The sequence below is a fragment of the Ricinus communis genome, chromosome 1 (genome assembly GCF_019578655.1).
Source record: "Ricinus communis isolate WT05 ecotype wild-type chromosome 1, ASM1957865v1, whole genome shotgun sequence".
In the NCBI taxonomy this organism is placed as follows: domain Eukaryota; kingdom Viridiplantae; phylum Streptophyta; class Magnoliopsida; order Malpighiales; family Euphorbiaceae; genus Ricinus; species Ricinus communis.
This window is the reverse complement of record NC_063256.1, coordinates 6,175,495-6,195,712: the sequence shown is the minus strand read 5'-3', so window position 1 is coordinate 6,195,712 and position 20,218 is coordinate 6,175,495. Positions and strand designations below refer to the sequence as shown.

Sequence of the window (20,218 nt, the reverse complement as noted above, 5' to 3'; positions counted from 1 at the left end):
CAGACTAAATCTTCTGGATTAGAGACCAAATATATAAGCAACTGTTAAGCATTCGATTGACAGGCAAAGTAAATTATTAGCTAAGAAATTCAAATGCTTAGTCCCTTTAAAGCCCATCAGGGTTCTAGATTGTATAGCTAACAACAGGGTCATTGCTTTATTCAACTTACAACCCTCTCTTATCTTTATCCTAAAAGAATTGCTGGTATTTTGAAATATCACCTCAAAACTCGAAATTCAGGGCTACACAGGTTAATACCAGTGCTTGTGCAAGGAGCAGCAAGTAAAGTTGAGGATGAGATTAACAGGAATAATACAAATATACAAAGAAAAAAGAAAAAGAGAAAAAAGAAAAAAAAAAAAGAAGAACAAATCAATAGAGTTTAAAGAGGAGATATGACAAAATGAAAGAAACAAGAGCAGCTTCTGTTAGTAATAACAGTGCACATGAACCTGCTGCATCACCTTTTTCTTTCCCCCCATCACACGTTCCATGCCCCTCATCCTTTCCTCATCTCTTATAGATACTAGAAAGATGCATAAGTTGTTGTCTTTCTATGAAATATACTTTTCCAACTCCTTTTAGCTTTAGGTCACTGTTTGGATTTCTTTATGGTCTCAACTTCGGTTGTGTCGGATTCCACCTGACCCACCATAGATCATCAGTTAAGTGGAATTTTTAGTGTGGAAAAGTTGATTGTATATTTATATATATCACATAATTTATTTTCAAGACCAACATCTTAATGCAAAAATCATCTCTATTGAGCTTATTCAAACAAATTGAATTGCATAGGTAAACCTTACACCCATTTAACTAATCTAAATTAGTCAATCAAGGTTTGGATAAAGCTGGCTCAAATAACACCTACTTAACTTAGAATTAAAGCAAAATGTATTATTAGATTTTATTTTATTTCATTCAAACTTTATATTTTTATTTATATCTATTGAGTCTAAGAAGTATATCCAAATTTTTTATAATAAATATAAATAAACTGCAGGGTTCAAAAGAATAAATAAGAACTTAGAAATTGAATAGGATAAAAATAAAAGAAATCCATGAGCATAATAATTGAGTATTGGCTTCAATTAAATGAAAGAGAAAAAGAAGATGTTAATGGTAGTGGTCCAATTGATGAACAAAATGCTGTTGGATCTTCTATGAAAGAGGGTATCTATTCCATTCTCTAACTTCATACCTGCTTTAGAAGGAATGTACATATCACCCACTGAATTTCGACCCTACCTTACCTCTCAAGTCCCAAATTATAAGGCAGGTGCAATTCAATGGTCCCATTTGTGCGTCTGCTTCAATTAATATACAAGTATCTGTGGCTGGACAGTTGCAAGTTCGTTCTATGGTGCTTCTCTAATCTTGACAATGAGTGTAACCACATCATAAACCAATATCCATCCTCGCAAATATACATCTCAAACAAAATCTGAAATTAATGCTTTTTGGTTCTTGTTTTCTACTTGTGTTTTATATAATTACAAAAGCTATATATATAAATATTATATTATGAAAATCTACTCAACAACTTCTGAATGTAAAATCGCTTCAAGACTACTAATTACAAATAAAAGAAAATTCATGGCATAATGGATCATGGATGGAAAATTCACCACCCATAGGCCATGACCTAGCGGGTCACTTCCCTTCATTGATATCTATGATAAAATTGCCTAATTATGCCTGACTAAGGCCACAGTGTATAAGATAGCAGTATTAAAGCTGAATTTGAGGAAGAATAGTTTCTAATAATGGACATTGGAAGTATTGGCATCCTGAAGAAGACAATCAAGCATACTGAGTAACTCTCATGTAAAAGCCAGACAAAGTCTGCAATCTTGTTAATTTCAATAGAAAACCCCATGCAGAAAACCCTTTTAATATGGGCAGTGCTGACAGCGTGCAAATATATATATATATATATATATATATATACATCTCGTTAATTTGGCATCAAAGTGTCGCCTATATATAGAAATGAACCGGAGAAGTGACCTCTTGCTCTTATTAGAACTCTTAGACTAATGTCTGTCCAAGGTGCATAAGAAATATCTTGAATAAGGAGAAAAAGGACAAGCCCTCATCCTATGCAAACCAAACCAATAAGGTTAATCTTTTACTTCACCTCTTGTAAATTAAATTACTAACAACTCCGTTTAAACAGGTTTGAGTTCTTTTTTTTATGTTCTTAAAGTGTCATTGCACATCAGTTAATACTCCGCATCATATACAACGAGTTTTCAAGTTAACGAGGTGGATATAAAGGGCTTCTTTTGGCCAAATAAGAAAAACGCACAAAGAAAAGATCAACACGAAACTAAAAGAAAGAAAGAAAGAGAAAAAGAAAGAAAGAAAAGAGAGTAAGAATCCCCAAAAGAGTATGATTAGATAAATGGGAAAGACGAAGGGACCATTCGTGTTTGGAGTTGGAGGTGGACATTTTTGATGGGTCATGTTCATATAATTGAAGAAGGAGATAGAAACATAGGGTTGTGAGTGCGTTATTATATACTATCATTCATTCTCACTTACCCATATTATCACTTGGAGTTCTTTGGGTCCTTCCAATTGATTAAATACTAGAAAAAGGAATTGTTTAATTCGATAATTCCTCTGTCAAAAGGAGAAATGAAAATCTTGGTTCATAATATCTGCACCATATTTCAAAAAAGAAATTTAAAAAGAATTATACACCATCTTCTCTTGATTAAATGGTCTAAATGATGCATTCAAGAAGGTTTTTCTGGGTGTTTCTAGATTGGAGTTGTTTCACTTTCACACGTCTAGATGAGTTGGAAAGTAGCTCTGTTACTCTTATTCTAGACCAATCCTTACATAACCGGCCTGCCTTGTTAGGGTGGCCTAATTATTTCCAAGATAATGGGCCTTGGGGGTGGGGGTGGGAGTGGGGGGTTTATTTCCCTCTCTCTTTCTATTTATGGACCACCCTAATGACCATAGTTCCATTGGACTTGTACTTTCAAACCTACTTTCGTCTTTTAGGCCTAGAGAATTTGTTCAAATGATAAGACAAAAGTATACTCCACCTCTCTCTATAATTAGTAATCTGGCATTTAACAAAATTAAAGCATTCTATATAGAATATTAAAAAAGAAACATAATCAGCAGAATCAAATTCCATAAAAAATTTATCACAAAAATGATTCATTGAACAAGCTCTCATTAAATAGATTTATTGAGCTGAAATTCAAGCAGATCATAAGCGGGATCAGCTTAGACATACCAGAATGGGCCCTGACCGATGTTAACTGGCTGCTAGCCCAAAAGTTTATCAAAGATTTGAAAGTTACTGAACATGGACTAGCGACAGACAGGGGAAGAACACTTTGGCAAACTGTGTAGCTGTTGCAGTGCACCGTCAATCCCGTGAAACAATTTCAACTTGCAGTCGTTTTCAAAGAAAGGAATCCAAAAAAATAAAGACACAATTAATAAAATATGAACAGTGACAATTACATATTCGAATTTTCAAATTCGTCACTTCTACTTTTCCTTTCTTTTCTCAATTCTTTTGCCGCTCTCTCTCTTCCTCTGTTTTCTGTGCACAATAAAATAATAATAAGTTAGAAGTAGGTAAAGTCTTTTCCTTCATGTTACTATTTAATTTTCCTTTCACCCCCGTTTTCAAATTTTTGGCATCTTTACGCATTGCCCATTTTTTTAAACCTTTCTTCATTCTTTGCTCTCGTGTAAACAATAATTTCTAAAATTTTCAGGTACTTTTTCTTTTTCTTTTTTAATCATGTCTTTCAGTTAGGTTCCACGTCTTTTCGCCTTCTTTCACTTTTAACTTATTATTATCATTGTTCCTCTATTTTTTTATTTTTTTTTCGGATTTCTCTTGTGTTTGTAGCATTGTCTTTCTTGAACATTCTCCAATTTTTAGTTCATGAATTCTTGAACTGGGTATTGATCTTCTTGTTTGAAGGTTATAGTGCAGTAGATTGTTTGTGCTTTTCGTTAAAGAATTTGTGCTTTTCTTTTTTTCTTTTTCAGCATGGTTGTTGGTTGATGCTATAATTAGCAGTTTCAGCTTCTTATTTTAACCGGGGACAATAGATTCTTGGAAACTTCACTTAGTTTAGTTATGTCTTTATATGTGCAATTTCTGCTTCTTAAGCTAAAAACTCTATAATTGATATGTTCTTTCTATTACTGCTTATTCTGATTCAGAATTCATCATGTGAACTTGCATTTTTGGGGTTTAAATTGGATAATTTGCATGTAAATATTATCACTTGCTCTGATAGCGAAGTCATGTTTTCTTTGTTTTTGTTATGCATTCTACATTTCTGGGGTTCATCTTGAGGGGTTTCCTTCTTGCGTATTACGTTTCTGGGGTTTATCTAAACCTTACTGCCAGATGTGTAGGTAAACATAATTGAATGATGTTTGCACCTATTTTTAAGAGCTTCCGTATTTATTGTTGTGGGTGTTGTTGGTCTATCCTGTGACCTCTACATGCTTTTTGCTCTGAGTTTACTCTCTGATGCTCATTGTGTTAGAGCTTGTCAATTGAGAATATCCTTTTCTTTGTATGTCAGTCATTATGCTGTATTTTATTCCAAAATTACTCTTCTAAATGACGATATGCATTCTTTATATAGTAATTTGCTCTTTCTCATGCTTTTATTGTGGCGGGGCATGATCCTGATTTGGTTTCCTGAATGCTTGGTGCTTTGTAGGGCTAGATTTTTAAAATTCGCTTGAAGGCCACAAGGAGGTAGAGGGGGTCCATAGAACTTACAATGGAGCAATATGAAATTCTAGAGCAGATAGGCAAAGGTTCCTTTGGTTCAGCTCTTCTTGTGAGGCATAGACATGAAAAGAAGAAGTGAGAATACTTCCATGATTCATTATATGCATATATGCAATATCTACTGATCTCCATATGTGTACCTGCTATGCCTATGTTGAAGCAATTGGGTTTGTTTGGCATGTTTCTTGCAGTTTTTAGCATTGTTGCTGTCAGTGATGAATGATGATGTACTTTCATGTGTTTTTCTAAATATGTATATTTCTTTCTTTCTAGGTATGTCATGAAAAAGATTCGTTTGGCTCGTCAAACTGATAGAGCTCGCAGGTCTGCCCATCAGGAGGTTAGTGATTTAACTTAATCTTTATGTCAGAACATAATTGACATTCTTCGTTCATGGTTCGATATTCTGGTGTCCTAGGCGTAGAGGAACCACACCAATCCATCCCGAACTTGGTGGTTAAACTCTACTGCGGTGAAGATGTCTGTTTCTAGGAACCATATGGGCTCAGAATAAGACATTGTTAGAGATGGAAAGAGTTGCTTAATGAATTTTAATTCCTCACCTTGTTGAATTTTATTATATCAAAATACAGATTGCTTGACAGAATTAGAGAAATGATATTTTGCTAGACTTCTTTTATTTTTATTATTTTATTTTTTCTCTATGGTGGTCTATTATTTCAGTGTGACATTTGAAGTTCCCATTTCTTATAATTTATGTTGCTATTTGGTTATTTGGACTGCAGATGGAGCTTATTTCAAAAGTAAGAAACCCATTCATCGTGGAGTACAAGGATTCCTGGGTGGAAAAGGTGGGCACATCTATCTATATGAAACTGTGTTGTTTATGTCTGGAGTCTCTTGATCAATGGGTTTCTCTCTCTTTTTACTCATGCCGTGTTTTATTTTTTTACTACTTGTATGGCATCCGCACGGGCTGCTCATTCATTTACTCTAGGATTTTTGTTTGAGTCAACAAGATGTTTATATCTTCATCTGTTTTCTTTTTTTCTTTTTCTCTAAAGAAATTTGTATGTCCTATTGTTATCATGCAATTGACAATTGGTATATTATTTTCAGGGCTGCTATGTGTGCATTATCATAGGGTACTGTGAAGGTGGAGACATGTAAGTTTTGATTCTTATTTGTCTCCTGAAATATCCGAGTTTCTGCTGGTGCATGACTTGCTTAGGCTTTCTTCTTGGCCTTTCAATTTTTCCATGTCTTTAACGCAGGCAAGAAGCTATAAAAAAGGCAAATAGTGTTCATTTCCCTGAGGAGGTAGTTACTTTTGTGACACTTTCTTTTCTCTTTCAATAAATTTCATATATCCATTTTTCTCTGCAGAAACTGATTATGGTACTTTATCGCCTTTTTCTTTTTCCTATTCTTGACTGTTGAATATTATACAGAAACTTTGCAAGTGGCTAGTGCAACTGCTAATGGCACTAGATTACTTGCACGGCAACCATATACTCCATCGAGATGTCAAAGTAAGTGGCCCATTTCGGGGTACTTGTTAGACACATTTCTATATTTGTGTGTGAAATCTCACAAGTCATTTTTCACTGATGGTACTACAAAATTGCAGTGTTCAAATATATTTTTGACAAAAGATCAAGACATACGTCTAGGTAATTCCACTTGCTAAAAATTGCATTCCTGATTTGCTAAGTTTGTTTATACATTAAGACCTTGTGATTTTCTGGTTTCTAGTATTTGACATTCAAATTTCAAAACTGCTCATGTATGGATGCTGGTTGTAGGTGATTTTGGCCTTGCTAAAATGTTGACTTCTGATGACCTTGCTTCTTCTGTGAGTATACCTTGCCTTAATTCCTGATGTTGCATCATCTGCTCGATTTATTTATCATTGCATTTCTGCTCTTATGTCAGGTTGTGGGGACCCCTAGTTACATGTGCCCTGAGCTTCTTGCTGATATACCTTATGGTTCCAAGTCAGACATTTGGTCTTTGGGTAACCTACTTTCTTCTTTTACTTATGAAGGGTTTAAAGCTTGACAGATGGTGCTATATTTCATTTTCGGTCTATATTTGACATGATAATGTCCTTTTCAGGATGCTGCATATATGAAATGGCTGCTCACAAGCCAGCATTTAAAGCTTTTGTGAGTTGCTGATATCTTGTTTAGAGAAAGAACATAAGTTTGCTTGTCATACTACTTAAACTAAACATATAGTTTCTTTTGCCTTGAATTTTCCTGTATGAACTATGTGCAGTTATTTATTAGAATTACCTTTTTGTCGGTCTTCTTTCATGTCCAGGATATGCAGGCACTGATTAACAAAATAAATAAGTCTATTGTGGCTCCTCTTCCTACTGTGTACTCTGGTGCATTGTGAGTGTATTTCCCTCTTCATGAAGTGAATTCTTTTTTTTTTTTTTTTTTCCACTTTTTACATGTAATAAAGTACACCAGCTAACTTTAAGGATCTAAAATACTGAAAAGATCCCTTCATTTTTACCAATTGGTCTAACTCCAAGAACAACAAATTCCCACTTGTTTTTTAAGTAGAAAGTCCCTGAAACGGGCCTCATTACTCACTTTTTTCTATTTATAATGCTTAGCCTTAGTTGTCATGTGGTTGCATGATTTTGCTAATTTGTTTTCTGTTTCTTCAATTTTCAGTCGAGGGCTTGTTAAAAGCATGCTGCGGAAGAATCCAGAACTTAGACCAAGTGTATGCCTTCCTCTCCCTGCCTGCTTCAATTCTTATTTTATTTGACTTTGTCTAAAGGAAAAGGATGGTTCTCAAAAATGTTAATCAGCACAAAGTTAGCCGCAACATAGACCATTTAATTCCCTCAATTTATCTACTAGACTCTATTAGACTGTCTGTAGCAGGTACATTTTTCAGGATGTAAATTTGCATTTCAGGAACCTCTATGCTTTTCCGGCTGAAACGGGCTCAGGTATAGGTGGCAATGTGGATTTTGTGAGTTGATGTAAGAACGTTTAATGGCATTGAACCTTAGAGAGTACAGCTACTTGGTGGGTTAAGGATTCTACAAATGTGGGCTCAAACTTGTTGCATGGCACTGTGTCCCAAATTAAAAGCCATGTTAAATGTCCATTTTCTTTTCATGTTAAGCTGGAAGTTAATAGCTAATGTGAACAGTTTTACAGCTTTAGTTTGTAAACTCAGAATATGGTAGAAAGAAGATGCTGCAGGCATTTAGCCCTATGTATAAATCTACATTCTCGTATAATTTCAACTTTTCTGTGCCAGGCTTCCGAGTTGCTTAGCCACCCGCATCTTCAACCTCATCTTCTCAAGATTCATTTGAAGTTGAATAGCCCCAGGCGAAATACTTTGCCTGTCCGTTGGTCTGACTCTGACTTTATTAAGAAAACTAAATTTAGGGAACCAGAAGCTGTCCCCCATTTTACTGACAGAGAGAAAAGACGATCATTCAGCAATGACAGGACGTTGAATCCTAGTATATCTGAAACCGAACAAGACTCCCTGGATTCTTCACATAGAGTAGAACAATTCCCAAGTTACTTGAACCGAAGGTTCAGAGAACTGTCTTTTGGTGTTGCCCTAGAAGAGATTGATATTCAAAATGCTGTTACCACAAAGATTTCAATGGCTGCCAAAACCCCAAGAATGATGCCAGTAAAAGCTTCTGCTACTCCAAGGAGACAGACTCCATCAAAGATACCCCATACTTGCTCAAAACGTGATTCAGTAAGTTTCTTCATAAGTACACAAATCAAGAGGGGTGTATTTTGATTCTGGGAATATCCTATATTGTCCTGCTTCTTTAATTAGATTTGGAAATTTCCGCTTTTAGCCTGATTTCTTATTTTTGGTTACCTAGCTTGTGCATGGTGGTTCTGAAAATGCCGCAGCTGTACTATACATTTCAATGACTTTTGCATTACTAATATGTTTTGAAAGTCTATTTAATGTCCAATATAGCTGTATTCTTAGGGCCAGCACATGGTTTTTAAGGTACTGTTTGTGTTGATGCTCCTGTAATGTAGCCTAGGTAATTGTGTTTTGCAAACCCTGCTCTTGTTTTATGTCTTGGATCGGAACTCGATTAATTCATAAACCTGAAAACTCTGGTGGTATTATGATTCATTAATTTATTTGCATGCTGATATTTGCAGCTTCCAGTGTCATGTACACCAGCAGGCAAATCTCAATCTACACGCAGAGCATCTCTTCCATTCCCCACGAGAGCTGGAAACTTCCCTACACCTTATAGGTCTAATGTTGGACTTCTTCCGAGCATAGAATCTCCAAATGTTTCTGTCAATGCCCCAAGAATTGACAAGATTGCTGAATTTCCACTTGCTTCTTCTGAGGATCCTTTTATTCCCATCCGTGGAACATCATCGACTTCAGCACAATGCTCTTCTTCCTCTCCAGGCAGTGCTGATTGCTCAATCACAAAGGACAAGTGTACAATCCAGGTTCTGGACAGAGCTATTGCTAAGCCTGCTTTACCTGATATAAGCAATGAAATTACACGGAGTGGAAGTGAATGTTCGGAGCATAATCCAACAGTGGCCATTTCAAGCCGATCATCTTCTGAGTCTCGACTGCGCAGATTTGACACCTCATCGTACCAACAGCGTGCGGAGGCATTAGAAGGGTTACTTGAGTTTAGCGCACGGCTCTTGCAACAGGAACGGTTTGCGGAACTCGGGGTGCTGCTGAAGCCATTTGGACCTGAGAAGGTTTCCCCTAGAGAAACTGCGATTTGGTTGGCGAAGAGCTTCAAAGAGACTGCAGTATAGAAGAAAAATATCACGGTCGCTTTCGAGTTGTACATGATACGTAACTTTGTTTTTCTGTTAGAAAATTTAGGGCGGTGTCTTCACACCTGAAGGCAGTTAAGAAGTGGCGTTATGGAGTGGAATTGATGTCCACTGATAGGCCGTGTTTGAACTGGAATGATGAATGAAAGAAGATGAAAATGAAATTCTTCTAGCAGCCATCTAATAATTGTGCTAAAAGAATGGAAACATATGTGCTTATAGTTTAAAGAACAACTCTAAAACCTATACGCACCAGTTTCATAACGCAGCAATAAATATACAGAGTGAACGGCCGCTGATTAAAAAAGAATATTTTCCGGCAAAATCATATTATCTAAAGGAGCGATAAGAACAACATACCGGTATTTTGAGCCATAACTGGCTGTGATCCATGTATACTCTCGTACCAGTTCTTTAATGGGCTATCGCTTTTCGGCCTATGAGGGGTCCGGTTTACATTTCGTTCTTGCACCCTCTCCAGCCGGTTCCACATAAGCTATCATGATGAGAAGTGAATTGACAAAGAGGCAGCCATGGCATCGTTGCTGAGGCCACGAAATTGATTTGTGGGCGATGGATTTGTTTGTTGCTAAGGCCGTATAATTAATAGCAATTGAAAATACTTGCTGATAGGCGTCACTAGTCGTTATGTGAATTCCACTTTTGGGGTGAATCGGAGACAGGAGGAGATGGAGGAAGTGAAAGTGTTAGAGCTTTACCAACTTCATTACTCTGATCTGTTGCTACTTTCATCGACACCATCATCTTGTGGAGAAGATCAAGTATCAAGACTTGAAAAAATTAGGACGGCCATAATGGAGACGCTAGGCCCCAAAGGACCAGGTCTTCTCTCCATCACCGCCGTACCTAACGCTTCTCTTCTCCGCCGCAATCTTCTCCGTCTAGCTCCAAAGCTCGCTCTTCTTCACCCCGACAACCGCAAACGCCTCCTCAAGGTTCCAATTTCAGTCTCTCTTTTTGTTTGGGGTTAATCTGTTTTTCGATCACAACAACATGATTACTGCCTGTGTTTCTAGTGTGTATTCATTTTTATTCCTAGCTACGACTTACTCTATAATCATTTCTTGCTCTGTTCTCGTTTCAATCTCTGTTTCCTTCACCCTGTGGTGTTGTTATTGTTATGTGTGGGTGTGTGCATTGGTCTTTCAATTTCAAGTCTCTTACTTTTGTTCCATTTTTTTTCTTTGCTATTGCATATTGATTCATGTACAGGAGCACAACTTGGGGACTGATGTTTCTTTAAAGAATCCTTGTAGAAAAGTGTCCTCTTTTGCAATGCAACTCAAATATGCAGAAGCTCTGGAATCTGTACTTGGTAAACCAAGTCATGTCATTCATCCGCACTCGAATTCAGAACCAACTTATCTGGATGTTGATGAGGTGAGAAACTTTCAGGATGATGAATTTGAAAATCTTTCCAACGTCTTTAAAGATCTAGGATATTGCATGATGGATCTGGGACTCCGTCTTGCTCAAATATGTGACAAGTTCATTGGTGGCCGAGAGTTGGAACGAAGCTTATTGGAATCTGGCACTGCGAAAGGCCGCCTTATACATTATCATTCAGTTTTAGATAACCTTCTTCTGAGAGAAACTGGGAGAAGCAAGGGATCCAGCAAAAATCAGGCTAATTCCAAAAAGGATTGCGAGCACAGCTTGAACACCAAGCAAGACCACTTGCAAGGACCAAACTCGGTTATAACTGGCAATAAGATAGATTCATACAAAAATCAGGCTGATTTATGGCAGGAGTGGCATTATGATTATGGTATCTTCACTGTTCTGACAGCACCTATGTTTTTTGTGCAATCTAATTCATCAGAAAATATGGCGACAGATCAATCTTCAGTATCATGCAGTCAAGAATCCCCTTATCCAAATGGGTATTCATATTTGCAAATATTTGATCCCAACAAGAACACTGTCCTCATGGTGAAGACTTCTCCAGAAAGTTTCATCATTCAGGTTGGGGAGTCAGCTGATATTTTATCAAAAGGAAAGCTTCGATCAACCCTACACTGTGTCTCAAAACCAGTAAAGGTGGAAAATATAAGCAGAGAAACTTTTGTTGTGTTCTTGCAACCTGCATGGAGCAAGAAGTTCTCAACCTCAGATTATACCATGGAAGACAGCCATAACTCGAATGAATCTGCTCCAGACTTTCATAAAATTATTCCACCACTTTCATCACGGTTGAAGGATGGAATGACATTTGCAGAGTTCTCACGTGAAACTACGAAGCAGTACTATGGTGGCAGTGGTTTACAGTCCAAAAGATAATAGCTCCTTGGGATTTTGTATGCTTTAGAATGCAATTTTTGTAAGGCTTCTTCCAATATTCTTATTGATCACATTGCTTGATGTTTTTGTTAATGAATCCTAGCATTCGCTTGCTCAACGCCAGTCTTTCTTTCTATACCTCCATTATCAACCTCAAGTGGGCCAACCTTGAATTTGATACAATATTGTTAAACAAGGAAGAGAACTAGGAGGTTGCTTATTGCTCAGCAATTGGTTTCTTGAACCACGTACAGTTAGTTTTTCCTTTTTCATTAGTAACTGGTTTTTTGAATCATATCATTAGTGTGTTCCCGTTGGCAACTTCTACATCTGTTTTGAATCTTTAGTAATTTTTGTGGTTCTTGGTGCTTGGTGCATATGATTGATATGCTTTTATCAAATCCTTTAAATTGAAGTTTTATTACTGGGAAATCTCGATGCTAAGCTACCAGTTTCTTAGTGGAGGAAATTTGCGGTCTCTTTGACCCTGGAAGAGCTCAAATGCTATGTTTGGTTGAGGAATAAAACAAATCCAAGTGACGCTGAATGTAAGGATGTGGCTGCATTACTGCAATACTGAAGGGAAGACTAATTCATTTGAATGGGTAGCTTGATTACTGCTTTGTCAAAAAAAGAATTATGTTTAATCCCCAGTCAGAGCTTAGCTATTTTAGCTTGTTGCCAAGACCCAAACTCTGTATAGTTCATTTTTAGCGCAGCTATATTGGCTGTTTGTTTATTCCCCGTTCTCGTACATGTGAAACTGAACCCACTGAGATACTTGCATGCATGAGATTGAGAAACATCAGATCTGTTATGACAACTAAGTGTGGTTTCAGTTTTTGATGAGGAAATGCTTGTGCTTTCATAATCTGGCTCAGTTTTCTTTATGTGTAAAAATCTGACCCCTTGTTCTGAGCGAATCAGGACCTTTCACAAATCCAAATGAGGCCCTAATTATATTCATCCGAAAATAAAATTCGTCTTAACTTGGCAAAAAGTTTAGTTTTGATCGATTTGCTCTACTAATGCAAGTCGATGGGGCAAATTGACCCGTTGTCCAACTCCCTCCTCCTCCCCCTCATAGACCATATAAAGAAAAAGAAAAGTTGAGGCTGGCTCCTTGTGGGAAACTTAATGTTGACAAAAGGTCAAAAGTGTTGGCTAAGTGGCACTTTATTAGGAGCCTATTTGGCTACGTAAATGCTTTAAGCATTTAAAAATTCCTTGATTTTCATGCCATTCTTTTCATTCAATTCAAGCATTGCCCATGGAGGTGCAGTTCCACTAGTACCTACCTATAGGGAAGGAAAATCGGAATAGGGTGAATCAAATAATTGTGGTAGAAAAGGGAAAAGAGAGGTGAATGTTTGAATTGAATTGGTAAATGAAGAGAAGAAACACATTTGAAATGCAAATGGGGAGCAAAAGTTGGCAGAGGTGAGCTTAGAGATCAGTGATTGAAAGTGGCAAAAGGAATAAAGTCCACATCTTTAGCCGGTGGTCACACCCAGCAAAAACCCAGAAAGACATTTACAAAAGAGAAAGCCTCTCTCGTTGCGACATGGACTTTTGATCAGAAAAATACACAAAACTAAAGCAAAAGAGAGGAGTACGTAAGATAAGATGCCTTTGTGAGAGAAATTATTTGATTTTTTATTTTTTTTATAAAAGGGACAAAGATGATGACGTACACAGGCACGCGCATTTTAGCATAGGTCTCTCTTGAAGAAGCAGCTTTGTGTCTATAACTGTAGAGGCAAGGCAAAATACTTGAGCCAGATTTGTTTGGACGTCCAAACATTGTCGGCCTTGGACGTTGCCAACACCTTTCACTTGTAAGGAACATAATCAGTTTGCTCACCACATTGGCTGCCTCTGTTGTTCAGACCTGTAGCGTTGTACCCATCTCAGAATTTAAATATTATGTGTTACTAACCAAGTTGTAGTTTACATTCTTTCTACTTTTATATCTCCTTCAAATTGAAAAAAAAAAAAGAACACAAAAGAAAGAAAATGCCTCTCCTCTTATTTAAAAGTTTTCCATTATGATTTATGAAGATTTTGCTTCTAGCTTTCTATCTTTTTTTTTTTTTTTTGAACATTCATAAGGGAATTAATAAGTCATTTATTAGACAATATATTTTTTTTTTTTTACATTCACTATAAAAATAAAAATTCATATAACATAAAAAAAAATTCCAACTAAAAATTTAGTTTTAAATTTTTTCTTGCTACTTGACTGTAACTTCCTAGCTTTAAAAAAAGAGAAATTTCTTGTAGACTTAGATAAATGATTGAGTCACTTATCCCCGAGCTTAACTTATTATTGGCAAACATTGTTAGCAGTAATATTCATGGTCCCAATAATTGACTCAATAATGCTCAAAGCATCAAGTGGCTAGAGTAGGGTTAGTCTGATAATTATAGCATAGACATTGGGCTAATCCAATCATAAGATGCCTACCTGGCTCAGAAAGTGGGCTCCAATATAAAGTTAAACTGCCAAGTGGCATTACATTTGGTTCATGACCACATGCCTCCTGCCTACTAACCCTATAACTCGACTTGACCCACTTTGTTTACTGTTGACTAGTCCTTACCATAAAGCATCAACCGATAAAAGTACAAAAAGGACTAGACGAGCCAAGGGCATTGCGGTGACCCCTCCAAAATATATGCCTATGGGTATAAAGACATCCTAAAGCCCTACTAACCCTTTGCCCCCAAATCTCAGGACCCAACACTCTTCTTCATTTTTTTTGGTTACATTCACATACTTCTTCTTCATACACACATGGAAGATGGTATTCCTCTAATCACAACTCGAAGGCTAGAGCAACATAGCCCTGCCTGCTCCATGCAACTGCCAGAAAGCCCAAAAGTTCCTATGGATTTCCTGTCAAGGTCTTGGAGTATTTCTGCTCTTGAAGTTTCCAAAGCTCTCTCTTGTATGGCTCCTTCCAACAAGTCTACTAATAGTAGCTCTAGTTGCACCACTGCTTCTATACTTGAAGATATTACTGGAGAGCCTGAGGAGATCATTGCTCGCAGTAATAATAGTTCTTCCAACCAGTTCCCTTTCGCTTCTTCTGCTACTTGTCAGATAGTTCTTGAACGTATCATGTCTCACTCAGTGAGTGCAAATGTATTTGCTTCATGATCTTGAGTATTTCTCTTTATTTGGTTTCCTTTTTTCCATTTTCTTTTTCCTTTCTGTGAGGGTGTGCATTGACCTTCTTAATTAGTTGGCTGGTAATCTTCTGGTTCAGTGTCTGTCTTGTACTGCAATAAGTCATGAGGTCTTCTCTTGACATTATGATCCCTTTTAAATTTCTTAAAGTACCAAAAGATATGTAAGGAATGCTCGAATTTGAATATGAAAAATTTGAACTTTACAATTCTCATGATTTCATGTTTATATGAATTTTGGTTTGGTGGTGATGCCTCATTTGTATTTGCAGGAAGTCTCGCCATTGACATCAGGGAGGCTCTCTCACAGCAGTGGACCATTGAACTTGGGAGACTCGGACAGCCCTCCGATTTCGCCCTCCGAAGAATTTGATGATGTGGTTAAGGTATTTACGTTTGCTCTTCTTCATAATACCATACACATTTCATTTTTGTTATATCACAGGAAAATCCGTGCATATAATTGTAGTCATAATTACTGGTCTTTTTCTTCTTAGTCCCGTTTTGGGCAGGGCATAGAGGGCAGTGGTAGCGTATATCAATGTCATTGCACCTTTATCCTTCTTTCTCCACTACCCACACCAGCTCTGTTGTTACTAATTGATCAGTGCGCTCCAGTGCTTTAGTCTACAAAGGAGTTATATTATAGAAGTTACAGAGATGGATTCTTTTGTCTTCTTCCAATAAAACCTTTTATCTCTCTCCTGAGATCTTTTGAGGTGTCTTGTCAACTAAGTTTGATAATAGGTCTTCACTCTTTCGATACAAAAGTAATCCACCAGAGAAGAAAAGGAAAGGCAAAGGCTGACATTTAAGCTGAGCTGCTGCTCAATTGCAGTACTGAGCATGATTCTGTGGGCTTTCTCAGATTTCAAGTATGGCTATCCCTGGTTTAAATCGCTTTGGATCCACATTAAGTTAATTCACATTAATTAATTAGCATCTTGAATTCTTTTTACTTCTTTTTTTACCATCATGGTTAACCAATAACAAAGTATTATATTTTATATAATCTTCTCACTCGGGCCTAATTCATATACCCTAAAAGAAGAGAACTTTGACGAAAACCTTGAAGTTCCATTTGGAAATATGGCCTCTTTTTTCGTAAGAGGAGTGGTGTATCAGCCATTATTATTGAGCTAGAAACAGGCTTGTCATGTCTCCAAGTAATTTTGGTTGTCTTGCTCATTTGAAGCAAACTTCAACTTTCATTAAAATCTTGGTAAAACATCTTTTTCCGATTCCGGCTAGATCACATAAACACTCTCTTTTTCCTTGCTTCACTTGAAAGTATAACAATATGGACGAAAACTATTCTAACTGGTTTTGCGTGCGTAGGTTGCATTTTTATGACCAAGCAGCCTCGTTTCGATCACCGTGTTCCTTTCATCTCATACCATTTGCAAAATTACCCGTCTTAAATATACAAGAAAATGAACAGTGCTAACCAGCCCTATAACCTGTTTATGACTAGTAAGTTATTTTTCGAATTTTCTACGACCCGTAAGTTGTTTAACAAATCATTGCATTGTCCATATGCAGTATTTTCAGTCACAGAATACCATAAATCCCCTATTCAATGGCGGTCGGGCCAGCGCCGGCAACGGCAATGGCGGTGGTGGTGCTGCCGGTGGAACAAAGACTGTTGGAAGGTGGTTGAAGGAGAGAAAAGAGAAGAAGAAAGAAGAAAGCAGAGCCCATAATGCTCAGCTCCACGCTACTATTTCAGTAGCTGCAGTAGCTGCTGCTGTAGCAGCCATTGCAGCAGCTACAGCTTCTTCTTCATCATCAGGTAGAAACGAGCAGCTAGCCAAGACTGATATGGCTGTTGCATCCGCAGCCACATTGGTGGCTGCACAGTGTGTGGAGGCAGCTGAGGCAATGGGAGCTGAGCGTGACCATCTTGCTTCAGTAGTGAGCTCTGCTGTGAGTGTTCGTTCTCATGATGATATCACCACTCTTACAGCGGCTGCTGCTACTGGTAATGATAGATGTTAACCTTTTCTTTTTCTGTGTGATGCATGTCAAGTTAGCCATCGAATTTGAGGTTAATGGAGAATTTCTAGTGCAGCTCTTCGTGGGGCAGCAACCTTAAAGGCAAGAGCATTGAAAGATGTTTTGAATGTTGCAACTGCGTTACCAACAGAGAAAGGGATAGGGATTTGCGGTGTAGGGAATCATTTGAATCATAACAGGAATTCTAGCGGTGAGCTTGTCTATGGAGAGAACTTTCTTGGTGCTTGTAATCTTGAGTTTCTTGCCAGGGGTAGTGAGCTTCTTAAACGCACCCGCAAAGGTATCTTCTAACTCTCAGTTAAAGGTGTTCTGCTGTATTTTCTTTCATAGCAGTCTCATTAACTAATGTCAATTTGGCTGTGCAGGTGATTTACACTGGAAAATTGTGTCTGTTTATATTCACAGGACTGGACAGGTACGGAAAATTCAATTGAAAACATCTTGATTTCATCAATGATTGTTTAATTAGTCATTGAAAATTTGAAATCTGTTTGCAGGTGATGCTGAAGATGAAGAGCAGACATGTCGCAGGGACTATAACCAAAAAGAAAAAGAGTGAGTCTTTATAACTTATTGGAACATACATGAACTAACCAAGCAACAATGGGGTTTTAATGACATGTCGTTTCAAATGTAGATGTGGTGGTGGATGTGTGCAAGGACATGGCAGCATGGCCGGGGAGACACTTGTTTGACGGAGGAGATCAGCGTCGATACTTCGGATTGAAGACAGCAACAAGAGGGATTATAGAGTTCGAATGCAAGAACCAGAGAGAACACGATATGTGGACTAATGGCGTCTCAAAGCTTCTTTGCACTGTATCCCAAAGGAAGAAAAATATGAGCTTGCCAAGACAACGACTAGGCTTCTGATTATATTGGACTGAATTGTTAATTCGTTGCTGTGAGTATTAGGACTGTAGAAGTGAACAAACTAGATGACTTTCAGGCCTTTTAACCAAGGAAACGAAAGGGGCTACTTTGGGTACAAAAATTAAAATAGAGAGAAGAAGTTCAGATTCTAGTAAGAGACTGTTCTTGTAGGTTGCGAAGATATGGTTGCTTATCTACTACAATGAATAACATAGTTTATCTCCATGCGCAAATTCCAGCATTTTCGCAGATGTTTTATGTTTACATTCAAGACATTCATATTGACATTTCAACTTTCTTGCTAGATTCAATTGTAACTTCTTTCAACTAAATCTACTGTTCAATTTATGGCTGTAGTATTCAACGAGATGATTCTCCTCCCAACTCCGATAAGCATTTTCAGTCACAGAACACCATACTGTTCTGTAGTAATAGGCCAAACCTGAAACCCCCAGAAGTCTAAAATTTAAATTTCTTTCACCGGAATAATCAGGGTGTACTTATTAATCTTGGATGATGGAAACGGTATCGAGTTGATTACTTAAGTGAATGAAATAACTATTATCGAATAACTTTTAACTCCGGAAATTTAAAGTGTGTATCTGCACATGGGTCTAAAACACAATATTGATCCAACAATATAGAACGTGCTGGCACTGGCTGCGTTCATCTCTCTGCTGAAGTAAAGATACAAAAATGAGGATAAATGGAACAGAACCCATGAAAAATACCTCCTTCTCTTGCTAATCCTGGGCACTGAAAAAAGTTAGCAGCGAGAAGAAGATATTGATGATATCCAAATACAAAGAAACTGCTGCCCAGATATACCCATCATAAGAATAACGTTTGATCAGGTTATCCGTGTCATAAATGATATATCCACAGAATAAGATCGAGGCCAAGCACCCATATATCATTTTAGTGATCTTTCCCAAGGGAAGGAAAATCTGCAAATGAAACCATATTAAAAATAGAGATATAAAACAAACAACATACTCCTGGAACCATCTAAAGGGTATTCATACAAAACTTTTTTGTACCTGGACTAAAGAGAACAGCAGAAGAACAATAAAGGCAGAAAACAAGAAGGGACCAAGAAAGCTGAAATCATGACCTCTCTTTGCTGCCCAGAATGTATACAGAGTAAGGTTCACAACAGCTACAGCTGTTAGGATTGCAGATTCCAAAATTACTTTCCCTGTCATCAAACCAAATGAAAACTAAATCAGAAATGTGATCAAGAAATTGAAGATTTATTGGTATACATGTATTACCACTGGTGAATGCACATGTAAGTCCAACCAAGAATCCAAGAGCAGTAGTAAATACTCCAAGAAGAAGATAATTTACAGGACGCAGCCGGTAATAGTAGTATAGTGGGCATATAACTGCATTGATGATTTCGCACCATGATCAAGATGTTTGGAATAATACCAAAGCACTAAAGAGTAATCAAAGAAAAACTGTAATACCTATGAAAGGAATAATGATTATGACAATGTATAGAGCCAATCCTGCCTTGGTATGCAGAATAAAATTAGTAATAGGATGAACGAAATTAACTGTAGCCGCCACGGCAACTGTCACGAGTAGTTGTATGGATATGATTGTATAAACTTTAGCAATGAAGAAGCAATGCAGCTCTGGAGCTCCCAACTCTATTGGAACTGGTCCTGCCTCAGGGTCTATATCATGGTATGGCTGAAGCCTCATTTTCCAAGTTTTTGTCAAAGTCTATATGGGCCGGTTTGAGTTGAAGCTTAATCAAGAAAGAGGCTACTTATAGATGATCCAGTGAAGGAGTGAATTTAATTCCTATTTTTAAAATTCAGGATTATATAGTTGTTGATTTTTATTTTTATTTAGTAAGGTTCGAATTTAATATGATTTTGAATTTTCTTGTTAACAGTTAGAAATATTTGAATTTCTGTGTTTGAATGTGAAAATTTTGGGTTCTACAGCAAGGGGCTCTGGTTCCTTGTTTAGCCATCTGGGAAATGAATAGATGTCAGAGTTTTGGGTATGAAGCAAAACAAAACCTTACAGCAAGTTAGCTGTAAAATCAGAAAAATTCTAGCAAAGCATTTGCTGGAAGAAAGGTTTTCCTTTCAAGCATTGGCTTTTCCTTATTCCTTTCTTTGGAAAGTCTCCTTTGTGTGTCACATAAATGTCATTATCAGCTGCATCGTGTGTTCGTAATAATATGAAACGTAAATGCCTACTAGTTGCAGAAACTTTCTGAAA

At 37.3% G+C, this 20,218-nt stretch overlaps 4 protein-coding genes across 12 annotated transcripts; 3 read left to right on the top strand and 1 right to left on the bottom strand.

Annotated features, from left to right (window-relative positions):
- The first annotated feature begins 3,334 nt into the window (after positions 1–3,334).
- Positions 3,335–9,764, top strand: LOC8275409 (serine/threonine-protein kinase Nek2). Of its 7 annotated transcripts, none has more exons than XM_015722736.3 (15): positions 3,335–3,606; positions 4,723–4,871; positions 5,070–5,136; positions 5,543–5,608; positions 5,877–5,923; positions 6,032–6,077; positions 6,209–6,289; positions 6,388–6,430; positions 6,563–6,612; positions 6,693–6,774; positions 6,876–6,925; positions 7,083–7,156; positions 7,448–7,499; positions 8,049–8,510; positions 8,939–9,764. In XM_015722736.3, exons 2-15 carry the CDS (start codon positions 4,786–4,788, stop codon positions 9,569–9,571), a joined length of 1,839 nt encoding a protein of 612 aa, XP_015578222.1. In that variant the 5' UTR covers positions 3,335–3,606; positions 4,723–4,785; the 3' UTR covers positions 9,572–9,764. The 7 variants fall into 7 exon arrangements, with proteins under 7 accessions (XP_015578222.1, XP_048226211.1, XP_002524731.1 ...); XM_048370254.1 differs by having other exon boundaries at positions 3,335–3,610; XM_002524685.4 differs by lacking the exon at positions 3,335–3,606 and adding an exon at positions 3,619–3,753.
- A 120-nt stretch (positions 9,765–9,884) lies between these two features.
- LOC8275408 lies at positions 9,885–12,243 on the top strand. The gene is made up of 2 exons (XM_002524684.4): positions 9,885–10,548; positions 10,826–12,243. Exons 1-2 carry the CDS (start codon positions 10,282–10,284, stop codon positions 11,891–11,893), a joined length of 1,335 nt encoding a protein of 444 aa, XP_002524730.1. The 5' UTR covers positions 9,885–10,281; the 3' UTR covers positions 11,894–12,243.
- Positions 12,244–14,559: 2,316 nt separating this feature from the next.
- On the top strand, positions 14,560–18,207 carry LOC8275407 (VAN3-binding protein). 3 transcript variants are annotated; one of them, XM_015722719.3, is made up of 7 exons: positions 14,560–15,041; positions 15,358–15,471; positions 16,628–17,066; positions 17,157–17,381; positions 17,467–17,516; positions 17,599–17,656; positions 17,739–18,207. In XM_015722719.3, exons 1-7 carry the CDS (start codon positions 14,691–14,693, stop codon positions 17,972–17,974), a joined length of 1,473 nt encoding a protein of 490 aa, XP_015578205.1. In that variant the 5' UTR covers positions 14,560–14,690; the 3' UTR covers positions 17,975–18,207. The 3 variants fall into 3 exon arrangements, with proteins under 3 accessions (XP_015578205.1, XP_002524729.1, XP_048226218.1); XM_002524683.4 differs by having other exon boundaries at positions 14,562–15,029; XM_048370261.1 differs by lacking the exons at positions 14,560–15,041; positions 15,358–15,471 and adding an exon at positions 16,147–16,307.
- Positions 18,208–18,407: 200 nt separating this feature from the next.
- Positions 18,408–20,070, bottom strand: LOC8275406 (protein LIFEGUARD 2). The gene is made up of 4 exons (XM_015722721.3): positions 19,447–20,070; positions 19,249–19,362; positions 19,015–19,172; positions 18,408–18,921 (listed from the first exon to the last, which is right to left on the bottom strand). The coding sequence occupies exons 1-4, from the start codon at positions 19,685–19,687 to the stop codon at positions 18,718–18,720; spliced, it is 717 nt and encodes a 238-aa protein (XP_015578207.1). The 5' UTR covers positions 19,688–20,070; the 3' UTR covers positions 18,408–18,717.
- Between the last annotated feature and the right edge of the window lie 148 nt (positions 20,071–20,218).